This window comes from Ptiloglossa arizonensis, chromosome 4 (assembly GCF_051014685.1).
Source record: "Ptiloglossa arizonensis isolate GNS036 chromosome 4, iyPtiAriz1_principal, whole genome shotgun sequence".
Classification (NCBI taxonomy): domain Eukaryota; kingdom Metazoa; phylum Arthropoda; class Insecta; order Hymenoptera; family Colletidae; genus Ptiloglossa; species Ptiloglossa arizonensis.
In genome coordinates this window covers 6,181,886-6,196,630 of record NC_135051.1, presented here as the reverse complement: position 1 = coordinate 6,196,630, position 14,745 = coordinate 6,181,886, and the positions used below count along the sequence as shown (strand labels likewise).

The following is a 14,745-nucleotide window of genomic DNA, read 5'->3' as shown; positions in this document are numbered from 1 at the left end:
GTATTTTGGTTTTATAATCCATCGACGGATGAACGAGGATTTTTTAATTTTTCCGGGATTATTTTCGTCGAATATGCTCGGTGCTACCGTGTTCCTAAGAGGCTTAGAGAAAACGTATAATAATTTCAACGCGTTGCAATTGTGTTCTGAGGAACACATCGATTCGTAGAAATATTAATTTTACTTTTCGGATAACGTTTCCAATGTTCGTGGTACAACTGTTTAATTTTCAAATGGATTTTAATAACGATAGATTCGATTAATCGTTTTCTACGAACGAGAGAAATGTAAATTCTTTTTACATATTTTGTGTTACCAGAATCTGCTTAAACGAGAAGGCTTTGAACGTTCACCGGACAAACACCGAAACGGTACTCGGCTCTTTGATAAATTAGGGAATAATTAGATGTAGTTAATTAAACATGGAAATTGTCGAGAATAAAAAATGTATGGGAATTCGGGACGAGGTGGAGTAGAGAAGAATAGACGAAGTACCATAGGAAAGCTTGATTAAGTTCTTTGTCCATTGTTACTGTCAATTGACACTTTTCGGGACACAGAAATTACATTTGCACCTATATGGGAGCACCCTTTATTCTTTTGCACGAGACAGGCATGAATAACACTTGGAAAACAAAATCTATTTTACTTGATTTTGCCTGATCATCATTAGGTAACCGGTGTTATCATATTGTGCTAACAATGAATTTCCAGATATTGGAACACGGAGGTTATCGTAAATACAAAACAGGTGGTAACTTTAAAAATTTATAGATTACATTTACAAGGAACTAACGTAATCTTGAAATTTCCTTGTCAAGACTACCAATTTTATATAATTTCGTGTAGATTATTAGACATTTTTGTATCATTCTGTCAAAGTTGACTTCGATTCGAACAACTTTTTACCTGGATTATTATTCAGTGTATTGTTACCAGATTTTATTATTCAGTGCATTATTATTCGCGATAGGCACGAACCAATCGCATATTTGGAAATCAGACACGAAGGAGATTCTGCTTCTTAAAAATAATTGGTTCGTAAGTACTACGTGCAACACACCACTGTAACTTTTGAATAATTCATCTACGCGAGTGACGACGATTCGAAAATTGTTATCTGCTGAAACGATCCTAAGGTTATAGAGTTGCCATCACATGTGAAAGAATCGTATCTGTGTATTCATGATTGGTACATACACTCTCCTTTGATGACAGGAGATAGAAACGATCTTGTTACTGTTTGTAAACACAATAGAAACAAAAAGAGTAGTGTATATCGAGATCCACGAAGTCAAGGCTCGGTCGAGTGTACACATAAGTAATTGATTTTCTTGACAACGATGACATCGATGTCGCGCAGAAAATATTATTAGTTTACATTCTCTATTTATTTTCTCACGAAGAGTCACGACTCGAAAGACACACTTTGCGTATATAAAAATTTCTTGTTTTTCGAACAGAATTTCACCTTTCAGTTTGAATTCGTAAATGTTTTTAAATATTAAAAATCGTAGAGTATGGTAACGGCTGCTTTTATCGGTAATTTATTTTACGCGTTGCAACCCAACAGTGATCTTTTTCATTGCACCAAAACAACCATTAATTTACTTACTAAATGTTTTACAAAGAATTATACGTCCATTCCGGTATAAAGTGATATCTGTTGGAAAACAATATGAAAGTTAAAACTTTTCAGTGCTGCTGTACAAAGTAATTAATTTTCTGAAGTAATAAATGTTACACACGCACAATTAATATCTCTTCACGCCGTTTTCGTGACAATTAATCTCATTCGTTGAAATACATTACAAATATCGCAACACCGATGCAATAAAACGGATCACGAGAGAAACGTTGCAACTAAGGGCTTTTAAAATAACATTCTTATTATGAAATATGTTTTATACAATGAATCGTGTTCGTTATCTACACAAAATTTTTATTCGTAATTTCAATTAGATTTGTTTAAATTTAAATAAACCGTCACGCTAGAAATAAATCGATAAACATCGCTGTAATTACTAAAATTCACACGAATATTGTAATTTTGTAATTCAATTGTATTTGTCAAGCCCCAAATAACTCGAGGTACGCGAAGAATATTTATTAATGACCTCGACGATTTCAATGGCTTTAAAGTAATCGTCTGATGTAGGTCTGGATTCAAGACAAGAACGACTAATGAACAATTCCAACTTCAAAATAAATTGTAATTACCCAGTATTTTCTTTTTATCTTTTGAGTTAAGGCAAATTGATGAGAACGTGATGTGCATAATTACCTTAATTTTATACACTTATTATCATGATTGAACAACTTTAACGCCCGAATAAGTAAAATCCACGTATAATGTATTAAAATAATTTTGCGTAATGACGAGGAGCAGCATTCTTTTGAATCTATCCACAAAGGAAGTTCACGATCGATTAAACACAGGCCAAACAAAATGGAACGAAGGAAATAGATGTCGATTCCTTCCCAACATACAAATCTTAGATAACCTGTTCCTGGATGTAAGATAATATTATGTTGTTATTCGCTCGACATTATTCCAAATAATTTACTACTCCTTTTGGAAATATCTCTAACGTCAACAAACTATACGAAACACAACGCATAGATGTACAATCCATATTCTTAATACAAGAAATACTTTATAGATCTTCCTTACAAACGTTAAAAAGATAATCGATGCTCCAAACCTATCCAAATTTGATCTCCAATGTAAACAAACTATACCAAACATAACACATAGACCTACAATCTATTACGATATTCTTAATACAAGAAAAACTTTACAGATCTTCCTTGCAAACTTTAAAATGATAATCGATGCTCCAAACCTATCAAAATTTTATCTCCAATGTAAACAAACTATATGAAACATAACACATAGATCTATAACCTATTACGATATTCTTAATACAAAAAAAACTTTACAGATCTTCCTTGCAAACTTTAAAATGATAATCGATGCTCCAAACCTATCAAAATTTTATCTTCAATGTAAACAAACTATATAAAACACAACACATAGATCTATAACCTATTACGATATTCTTAATACAAAAAAAACTTTACAGATCTTCCTTGCAAACTTTAAAATGATAATCGATGCTCCAAACCTATCAAAATTTTATCTCCAATGTAAACAAACTATATAAAACACAACACATAGATCTATAACCTATTACGATATTCTTGATACAAAAAAAATTTTACAGATCTTCCTTGCAAACTTTAAAATGATAATCGATGCTCGATACCTATGAAAATTTATTTCCCATTCAAAATGTTATCCCCATTTTGTCCTCGATGCACGGTAAATCGTAGAAAGAAAAAACTTTCGTTAATTCCATCCCCCGATCTATTACGTCCCCAAATATTAATAATACCCCGTTGACAGATATTCGCCAGCCAGTCAGAACGACCGACGATATCCCGATAAAAAGCTTGCGGTCCCGGAAACGGCTGAAAGAAGCGCGGAACAGGATACGTCGGTGAATTTTCAGGTCGTGTCTATAGACATTTCGTAGCTGACGAAGGTACAAGCCGACCGCGGGTGAAATATCCGTGCGTGAATAATGTAGAAATCCGCAAGAAAATATGAAGGCGCATTACCGAAACGGAACAGGATATTTGCGCGGATATTTCGCACAGATTCCGTCCCCGAGCGAGCTAGTATACCGCTCGAGAAGGGGCGGGGAGACGGAGGTGGGGGGGTGGGGTAACATCGACGAAGGAACGGGGTTCGCTCGCTTAAATCCACGGAGTTACGGCGAGAGTCGCGGGCAAGACGCGACCGGCAAATGGCGGTCGAAATAATTTCGCCCAAAGTTCGCCGGTAAATTATTAATACCGCCAGACCTCGCGGCGCCTGCTGACTCGGTTGTCATCAGTTAAATGCGCTGTTTAATTAGGAAATCCGCAATTGTGGTAAGGCGGGGCATTGTCAACGGTCGCACCTACCACGCTACTCCCGAGCCCCACCCCCCACCACCACCCTTTCTCTTTCTCCTCCTCCTCCACCGACTCCTCCTCCTCCCCTCGCACCACGTTCCCCTTTCGCGGAACATTTTCACACGATGACCGCTAGCCAGACGACAGATTGCCTGTATAGCAATAGCGGTAGCGAGCGAAACGAGCTCGAAACTATTCCACGCCCCCCTTTCCCCTTCTCTTGCTCCCTGCCCTCCGCCCCTCTGCCTCCTACTCGCGTCCCGTTACGCGGACATGCAATTAGCCGGGGAACAAGAGTTTTCAAAATTACACGCTCGAATTCGCTTGACATAACGGAATTAACGTGCCGTGGAAAGTTTCTTTTTAACGCGGAAAGTAAATAGGGGGCACGAAACGGGGGCTTGCCCAATGGAGGGGGCGGGGTCACACGGAAACGATGCGGCGATAGTTGTCGGAGTTTCGCGGCGAGACCGGTCAACGAGTAAACTGATTTTCGCGCGTCTTTAAATTTAAAACGGTAGGAGAACGCGATTGAATTTTCCGAAAGAGAGAATCGAAAATCGCTGGGGGCCCGGTAGGAGGGGAGGGCTGGGGGGATGGGGAGATGTTGTCGAGCACCGGTATGAAAATTTCATTGAGTGAAGTTTTAATTACGTTTTACATTCTGCGGAAAATATTCAATTTACGAGGAACGCGAAATTAATTTCGATCGGTGATCAAATTGGAACGTACAATTTTCGATGATCTTTTTATGTTGCTCGCAAAACCGTATCGGCGGGTTTGCTTACGCGGTGTTTCGAACATTATCGAGGTCGGGGCCAATCGCGGATAATTCTTGCGTTTTTTTTTTTTTTTTAACATCCTCGTTTATTTTATTCAACGACTTTGAAATCTAAACGCGATTTACGAGCTGGGAATTGTTCTATTGTGACTTTTTTTTTACGTGGTTTTACTTTGTGTACACTTTACGTAGAAATTGTTGAACGACTGTTAAATAGTTATTAAATAGATATTGTTTACGTACAGGGCTCTAAAATTTGTTCACCGTGTCTGCAAGAGCGGGAAACAAATAATGGATTATTCTACTAATTCAAATTTCCACTGAAATTTGCTTAAATACTTTTCCCTTTAAATTCGTAGAATATATTTCATTAACAATTTCATAAACAAACACTTTTCTCTTAATTCATAATATCACGTGATGAGTGAAAATTAATGAACACGCGTACATTTTACCATATTTTACCACGTCGAACATTTTCGGATATTCCCCGAGTAGTGAAAATACGCGGACCTGTATTAAATTAAACAAAGTTCTATAATGGAGGCGCCGAGGCTAAAATCGGAAGTTATCGATCGTTAACATTTTCTAGAAAATTAGAAACCTGTACGTAACAGCTACATTCTCTGTATGCCAAGAAGGTTTAAAATAATTAAAACAACTTCGCTGTATAATTGAGGATTAATGTTACAAATAAATTGAAGCTTGTATCGTTTGCAAAAAACCAAATAGAAGCCATGTAATAATGGTACAGTTGATATAGCGATATTTTTACCGAGTATTTAACTTAGTGGGCTTGTTGGAACTTCAAAGTATCGAATACCGTAAAAAGGAAAAAAGTCAATTTTATTGATGGCATGCTCTAATTATTTCGTGCAACGTTCGAGAATTTTTTTTTGTAATTAAGCTAATAGCAGTGCTGGAAGTATGACAAAATTATGCTTACAAGGGATATTAGCCGAGTATCTGGAATCGATTTTATCCTCCCTGAAATATACTGCTTAGTATTAAAATCTAGGACACGCGTAGTTTATTATTCATGTCTGATCTTGAATTTACGAGGCGAAATAGTTTTCTTAAACGAAAGATATTTCAAGAGAAATAAAAATATACCCAAATTATGAAAACCAGTGACTAATAACGTCTCCAATGACCAAATTACGCCACGATGATACAGCAAACAGATGAAATGTATTGAGAGAAATATTCTTAATTTCTTAAACGATAGATATTTCAAGAAAAATAAAAATATACCCAAATTATGAAAATCAATGACTAATAATATCTCCAATGACCAAAGGAAGAGGCAATGGTACAAGGAGATAAATTCTTTAAGTACACGTGAAGTATTATTATATGTAAATGAATTGAAACAGATGTAGAAATATTTTATATTCACTGTCAGTACAATATCCCCGGAGAAAATTTTCAAAAAGAAACGAACTTTTTGCACCATCTGCACACAATCGTTATTTTACTGAAATCTTTCACATGGCTCTCTGCATTTTTCCAGTATACTAATCTTTTGTTAACGTATTCGCTTTTAAACCTAAAGTATTAAATTCATCGAGAACAAAAGACATTCTTTCCTGTTACTTTAAATACATTACCAATTGAAAATTGTATCTAGTAACATTATTTCTCTGTTCGTTATTAACTGTTCTTCTGTTTGGCCTAAGATCTCGTTACTAAAACTAAAAGAACGTTATTATATATAATCTTTCTGTTCGAAGTTATCAACGATAAAATTCAATGCAACGCAGTTTCTCTCCTTAATTAATTACTATACTTCATCGAGAACAATTAGGCATGCCCACACATTTCTTTTGAGATATTCTACCAATTTCTAATTTCCCGAATTGCCACCATGACAAATCGTTATAGTTTATCAGCTGATTTTTTAAATACTTCGAGCTCGATTACCAAATTTTTCACGAATACCAGACGTTATGTTAATTAATCCGTAAGCCGATAAGATTCTCCCGTATAAATAAATAAATAGAACAAATTGAGCAGAAAGTGGAATATAGTTCACACGACGCGTTAAAATGATTTATTTTCATTTAATAAATCCTGGCAACGAATCGTCGTATCAATGTTTCCAAAGGAAGGAACGCGAGAATTGTTCGCTTCGCGAATGAAAATTCTTCAAGCTGAAAAATGATGGAAGTCAGGTTCACCAAGTCCCCTTTAAAACCATAACGTTCCTTTGTATTCCGTGGAAATTTCCGTCCGGATTGGCTACTCGGCGTATACATTAGGCCAACTGAGCATACACTACCCCGTGGTAGATGCGTCGATCGTCATAAGTGAATTCGTCCCTTGGATATAACCGGAGACGTACTCGGAATACTTGGTGGTTCTAAGAATTTTGAGAGGATGGCTCATGAATGCAAATTAAAACGTTTATCCCCTCCTGTCGCTCTGGTGCCCCTTTCCACGGTTTCCGTTATTTGATTTCACCGTATAAACGGCATTCAAACGTCGATAAGCCGCCGCTCGCCGAAGACCGAAATAATGAATGCGCGGTAAACAGGTCCCGTTGTTTGAATTCTTTTTTCCCGCGAGCGTCGCACATTTTTTTTTTTCTTCTTTCTTTTCTTTCTTTCTTTTTTTTCCCTGGTCCCGAGACTCCTGTATTAGATGGCCGTTGAAACTGGCTGCGAAATGGGTCAACCCAAATTACCATGAATTATAACCCGCGGGGCTCTTTCGCGTTAAGTGAAAGAGAAGTGCGCGTTAATTTCGGTACGATTTTTCATATCGTCAGACAGAAATTTCACAAACGTTGAAACGTAAACTGAAATCCACGAATCGTATTATTTCGACAGGTAAAGCGGTCGCCACGATTATTTAATTAGGACGCGTTCGTCGTGCTTTGGGGGTTTCCTTGACCATTTTCCACGGACCGCGACTAAATGGTACCTGGCTCGTTGATGTATCGTACGATTCGACTGAACGCACGAACGTTTATGTTGTTGACTACCACCCAGAGTATCGTATGTTTTTTTCACTCGTACGATCCTCCATTCGCGCCGGAATCGAACCAAAGGATCGTACGATATAACCTTGTACAAGGAACGTACCGAAAACTGGAAACTTGTAAACGTGGAAGCGTTTCAAATAATATTTTTTGTCAAATAAATTTTAAATAGTAAGTATCGGGTGTAAAAATGAATTCTCGGTCGGTGAGTGATTTGAATTACGAAAATATCGTGTAATAGAACAAGAAGCTGATCGTTCTACGAGTGCTTAACAAGCAATAACATTTGTATACGTTTTTTCTTGAATAACGTTTACTTAAAAGAAAAATAGAAGGCAAAGGTTTCTGAAAAACTCGGGCTGGTATTAAAGTCTCTCACAATCGTAAAATTAGCGTTTTAAAATCCTAAGTTTATCAATTTCCACGTTACTCTGATTCAATGTCAAAGCTGTTGGTGTGGCTAAAAGAACGACAGTTGATTTTAAATTTCCAGCTACAATCATTGAGACTGTCTCGATAAAAAGAATTGCTTCGACGAGCACTCGTTGTAAATATCTACTCTGTCGAGATTCGAATCTTCGATGTATGCGGATGACATTATTATTCAAAGTGTCACGAGTGATGTCACCCGAAAGAAGAAAAAGGCGGGCGGAATCGGTTTAAACAGGGACACACGAGTACAAACAATATTTTCGATATGCTAATAATCTTGAGTACGATATCAAGATACATGTATGCCCGTAGTACTGTGATCCAAACACTCATGCAACATTCATGAGCCATCGTCCGTATCGCTTCACCTTTTCAGTTTCCATGCAGTAAATCCTTGTCATATCGTATCTCTCGGCTTTCAAGCATTAAAGAACCTCCTCGCGACGGTTTCTTTAAAAAGTGCGATTTTTCTCGTGCTGATTTGCAAACACGTTCCTTTTCCACCGGAGTGCATTAATACAACAAACAAAACAAACAGACAGAAGATACGTTACGAGAAACTGGTGCGATAGGCACGAATGAACTAAAATTATCAACTGTGAAAACATTTGAATAAAAAATATTCCGAACGGTGCGCTAAGAAAATTAATCTTTGCATTTTGAATTCGCGAAAATCTACACGGAAACATCGTTGCAAAATAACGAGGGAGCAAATAACTGAGAAAGATGGAAAGACAATTAAATCGGTGGTAACATTCTTAAGTAGCAATAACGAGCATTGGTCAGACACGCGAGTAAAATCGAATTAATTCGCACGCGCGGTCGACGAAATTTTTAAAATTGATTTCCTCGATAACAAAGCCTCGTACAAGCATATTCTGTTCCAAAAATTTTCTTTTTATTAATTCCACCGTGAACAATCCCAGGACACGCCCACTTTATCAAAACACCATTTCGGTGCCTGAAACGCGGCGTGCAATTTTTCCCGGTTTGCGTTATTAAATGCAGCCGAGTTCTTTTTTTTTTTTCTTCAATGTTACACTTCCCGCGTTGCGCGCTCGCCTTTGAATGTTTGCGTATATTTTACGCGTTACGTGACAGCCAATCAATTACGCGAACAACCCAATGAACCGTCGAACAGTAAATTAATACTCTTTGTGTTCGGTAATGAACGGTGACTCGATTAATTAAAACAACGCTTGATAACTCAAGACAATCCACCGACAACAATCTCGTGTAAACAACCCTCGGGAGTTCGTCTTACGCGAAATCGCGCCATTTTCTCCAATTACTCGCCGACGATCGGTCAAAGGCTGATATTTTGGCTGGGAAATCTCCTCTGCGAGGTGATAACCTTGAATTTAGCATTTATTTCGAGCTGTTGAGCTCCTGGAACCCGCAAATAGTCGTTTCTTTATCTGCCTGGCATATTTTACCCTGGTGGTAAAAATGCGTATATTTTCCACGCTACGTGCGCGCAAACGTAACGAACAATGTGTCTAGATAAGGTGTGTCGCGAATACACGAAATATTTCATAGACTAATCACGAACGAGAAATTATTCCACAGACGGTATCCTCTTATTAACTTCTCCGAATTATTGAGAAATTCGAACTGCCATTCATCCAGTGAACTGTCATTCACTGTCACTGTCGTATATTATACCATAAAAATGCTGTGTATTACAATGGTGTAATTATATGCACCTATTGATTGTCCTAAGGAAATAGATCTCCCAATTTTCAGATCCCTTCAATTATCCAACCAACCTTTTGCCTCTATTAAATCCGACAATCGAGGGCCTACTGTAGTTGTTTAAACAAGTCAAGACCTAACGAATAATTACGTACGTGTGATACTATCCTTGCAAAAGATTCTCTAAAGCTATGAACACAATTTCCATAAACACTATACCTGCAGAGGTTAAATTAAGGATAAAAGTTGTAAGAACGAGTATTTCAAGAAATCACAATTGACACGATACTGTGAATAAATATTTTTATTTACCCATTGGCATTTTCAATATTCTGTCTATCGTGAAAAAAAGTTTCAAGTCCGTACCAGGAGGGTGTGGAAGCACGAGCAAAAGATCCACAGGATTTAGGTATCAGTAGAAACATGTAAATTACGGGTTTATTTGGATTAGGATTATCCTCAGGATTCGTGGATGGACAGTCGGTGGCTGCTTCTCCTGGTTACCGTAATTATCAGTGCTAGACTCGCAATCAGGGACTCTGTCAGGATTATGAATGCGATGATAGAAACTGGATTTGCTGGAATATATCGATGTTGGACGCCCAAAATACTCGCGAGTTGTATTACCAAACTTGTTAGCCCTAGTGGCCCTAGTCTGATCCTCAATCGGTATTCGTCTAGCAGTAATTACACAACATCATCTATCCATGAACCGGTACGTGAATTCTTCACGATACTCTTGGCACACTTGTTACGAGAGAACGTTCGAAATATTAAAAAAAATATTAATATTTTCCTAGGATACGTTTCATCCAGATTTTCTGCGAGATATTCGTTAGAATTGTTATTCAATATCGCTAAACTGTCTCCAATCTATTAAGGCCAATTCCCACTAAGGCTCAAGGGATTGTATATTCAAGCGACGATGATGCTACAGCAATGCTCGTGGGATATGTAATTGCTATGTACATTAACAATGATCGACTGTACAGTACAGTATTTTCCAAAGCGGAGAGAGTAAACCCTAGGGAAAGAAGGGAGATTCTTTTAGAATTAAAAAGAGTGAAAGACATGTTTAGTGTAAAAAATTGTGGATAACGCGAATATCTCTTTGCTTTGACAATAATAAATGTGTCGTTTCGAACCTACCATCCGTTCAAATTTTCTTTGAACTTCTTACGGGAGCGAGTTTCAAACAAAGTTGGAAAGCAACGATTCGACGAAAAAATTATACTCGGTTCTTATTTCGTACAAAAAATTGTCCGAATAGGTTTCAACAATACCAGTAAATTTTTTACTTTTCTCTCAAGTGATGTTATTTAAAGAAATATCGCTTATTATTTCGGATAAAAAATGTTCGTCGACTCATAAATATCAAAATATGTGTGTTTTTAACGAAACACTCTGGTCAATATGTTTCTTCCATAAATAAATATTTTCGGATTAAAAATAATGGTTTTTTTTTCTTTTTTACACTTGTTGATCGATAAATATGTCATGTTTGAAACAAATATCAATAATACACGTGAACAAGAACTGCAAAAATTGACAACTTTTTGCACACCTAATCCAATGATCCAACGTGTAAATTAAAAAATAGAAGGAAAGATAACAACATTGTCAGGCTTGCAAGTATCTTCTCAGATCCTCTTCTCGATCTGTTTTTATTTTTCTTTTTTTTTTTTTCATCTAGATATCTCTAATATCGAGTTAAAAATATTACGATTTTTAACACAGGGTAGTCTCGTTTGAACGTTTCCAAATTGTTCCGAATACAACAACGCGTAGCCGCGTGCAGAAACCGAAAGAATCGAAACGATTTGTCTCTGGCCCCAAAAAGTGTACGTGCTAACGAAGGGGTCGTCTGCTGCAATTTAATTGGCCACACTTTTTTCGACGTTCGAGCGTCAATTAATTATCCTTGTTAAACCTTTTTTCTATTTATCGTGTGTACACGTCTCTTTATTGTCCCCGTTCTACTTTATTATCCTTTTCTTGCAGCGTCACTGTGCGACATGGTTTTCAATAGTGACTCGACGAAAACAGGAGTGGTCACGTCGCCAGGATACCCGAATCCTTATCCGTCTAGGACGCACTGCACATACGACTTCCAGGGACGAGGCAAGGAACGGGTCCAAGTGATATTCCAGGATTTGAATTTGTATCATACGTCGAACGGGGTGAACGAGTGAGTCGATTATAAATTATTATTTCTATTTTTCTGAGCTTTGCCATTTTCATTTCACGCCGACTGTAATTTTCTTTCTCGGGGATGGGAGAAGGAAAAAAAACGAGAATTAATCGAATTAAAATTAATCAGTTCTTTCGCGAAACGTGGAAAAATAATTCGATGCGCTTTCCGGTATTGTATTCGGCAACAAAAGAGAATAAATTCCGATTGAGACAGTAGAAGCGAAATAAACGAACGTCACGCGCAAATCTGAAAATAAACCGGAAAAAACAAAAGAGATATACATTTGTGCCAGAATTAAAGGCGGCGATGAAATATGGGAACGCGTATCATATATCAAATGAATGAAATCAAGTTTACATGGACTTTGAAAACACATAAAATATTCCGAAAAATGCGCGTGAGATGTTTCGAATTTAAAATACTTCACGATTATAAAATATTCCAAATTTCCGACGTGTCTCGACTTTGCAATTATTTGCTATTTTCGTTATATAATAATTAATATTTTATATAAAATCAAGATATCCTTAATTAATATTTCATAAAATATAAGGGTACCATTAATGGCAATGTTTGATATAAAATCGAGACAATATTTTGTATACTAAATCATACAGAAAGAAACATCTGTCGTCGTTACACTTAAATTTTTAATGTGTAAATTTGATACAGACTAAAAAGCTCTACACCCAATTCTTGTATAATTACCACTGTTAGAGAAAATAAATTTAAATGCAACTGGATAAAAAATAATAACTGGCAAATATAAACGAACTTTTTTACGTTTTAACGAGAAAAAAAAAAGAAAATTCGACTAACAACATTCCTAAATTCAATTAAAGCTCATATCTCGCGATTAAATTACAGAAACCATACGGAAAGATATATATTCGCGCGTGTGTATACCTATAAAAAAAGTTGTATGCATGCTACGTGTCAGAACCACACGTCGTGCTCTTTGCAACAAGGTAAATTAAGAAAAACAATATAAAAGAAACTACAACCTGTATTTAGTTTCTTGTAATTAATTCTTGGCATGATATACACTGCACTCATCGTGCAGAGTAATACGGCAGTATTGCGGTAATTCTTCCCTCTGTCCCAGTTTCCATTCGCGCGACTTCTTTAAACAACATCCCTTCCTAGCGCAAAAAAGTTAAACAGCAATACCACGATTCGGAATGCAGAAAGTTTTTTTTTTTTCTTTTTCAACGCTGCTGCGATACCGTTGTCGCAATGGACATAATTACATTTATTTCTTAATAACTCTACGGTTCTTCTTTTTATATAATTGATAAGTCAAATAGTAAATTTATAACTCGTTTTGACGAGTAAATGAAGTTTCCCTGTTTAGCTATGATTAAAGGTACCTACAGTGTCTTCATATATCGGATTTTAGTGCTTCATTTAAAAGTATTTAATATTTCTCTAATTCTATTAATTTCTGTTACAGCCGGTTATAAACTATAGACTCTTTGATATAAATATTTTAGTATCCCTAATTTGTATTTATAAGGTTTCATTCTACCTATTCTAAAATCTACTAAAATAATTCATGTTAAATGAGAAATTTGGTCGAGTTCCTGAGCTAATATACAGCAAAGTTTCTATCGAGTATACCATCCAATAATTCCTCTTAGCACAAGGTGTTCAAATAATTGAACGTAATATTTTTCAATCCTAGATAGAGTTTTACATTCCTCATTGTCATTAATTACATTTGCATATAATCAATTATGTTTAATGATGTAGCTGCTCATCTTCATTATATGTTTAATTTTTCCATAATTGTAACATTTTCTTTGTTTTCTTTCCACAGATATTGAATCTACAGCAATAAATGCGTTTGATCTTGAGGGCAATTCATCACTTGTTTCATCTTCATTCGTATCTTCCAAAGCCTTAAACTTTATTTTGCATTTCAAATGCTCCTATATATAGGTATAGGATTAAAGTAGGGCTTTGATCGTGTAATTTAATTTCTCCTATTTCGAGACCTTTGCCGTCAGGTCATTATTATTTTTTCAAATACATTGAAAAAAGTTGTTACTTCGATATAAGTTTCAAGTTTTATATTCTCCAAACTATATCTACTCTAATTGTCTGTTTATTATTGCACTATAAATATACTTAACCGCCATTGTGTCCATCTTCTTCCACTACCTTACCATTGGTAGGGTATTTCTTTTAACTGTGCATTTGCATTTCTTCAACTGTAAAAATTATAGGGGCCTTCAATTACTATGCCATTCTGCACACTCTTTCCTCTTTTGTTCATTTCGAATATCCTCAAATGCTGTCCCTCAAACTTTTCTAGGTTAAATTTTCTAGGTTAAATTTTCTAGATTAAATTTTCTAGGTTACTGCACACACAAACCACAGACCTCTGTTACCATGTAGAAAATTAAATAAGGAACGTCCTATTAGTACGCAAAGGAATTATTACATATTTAATATCTAATTTAAAAGAAATATTCCCTTAAATGTCAAACACATGGATTAACTCTGCTACACACTTTCCGCCATATTGTTTTCTTTTTCGTTCAAGCAAGACGTTCTACAGATGGCGACTCATATACAAACCGCCAAATTCAAATATACATACTTTTAAAACGTAATATAAATTGTTGGGATAACAATAACGAGGTGAAAGTGTTTCCAAACTACTTAGTGAATTAATTGCAATTAATAGAATAA

At 36.1% G+C, this 14,745-nt stretch overlaps 1 protein-coding gene and 1 long non-coding RNA gene across 13 annotated transcripts in view; one reads left to right on the top strand and one right to left on the bottom strand.

Moving 5' to 3' along the window:
- The window catches only part of LOC143145447 (uncharacterized), a 112,191-nt gene that overhangs the window by 22,072 nt on the left and 75,374 nt on the right, over nucleotides 1-14,745 (bottom strand). The window contains exons 1-2 of one of the 10 annotated variants that reach the window (XR_012991682.1): nucleotides 14,433-14,556; nucleotides 14,184-14,361 (exon numbers count right to left, since the gene is read on the bottom strand). The exons of 6 other annotated variants lie outside the window; for them this stretch is intronic. This is a non-coding gene — a long non-coding RNA (uncharacterized LOC143145447). Of the gene's footprint in view, nucleotides 1-14,183; nucleotides 14,565-14,745 lie in introns of those variants that run through there. 3 more of the 10 variants (XR_012991683.1, XR_012991685.1, XR_012991681.1) reach the window with 3 other exon arrangements.
- Nucleotides 1-14,745, top strand: part of Sol1 — a 636,201-nt gene that overhangs the window by 554,734 nt on the left and 66,722 nt on the right. For all 3 annotated transcript variants that reach the window (XM_076308829.1, XM_076308831.1, XM_076308830.1), the window contains exon 9: nucleotides 11,856-12,042. In XM_076308829.1, the coding sequence (XP_076164944.1) occupies nucleotides 11,856-12,042 (187 nt within the window). The remainder of the gene's footprint in view (nucleotides 1-11,855; nucleotides 12,043-14,745) is intronic.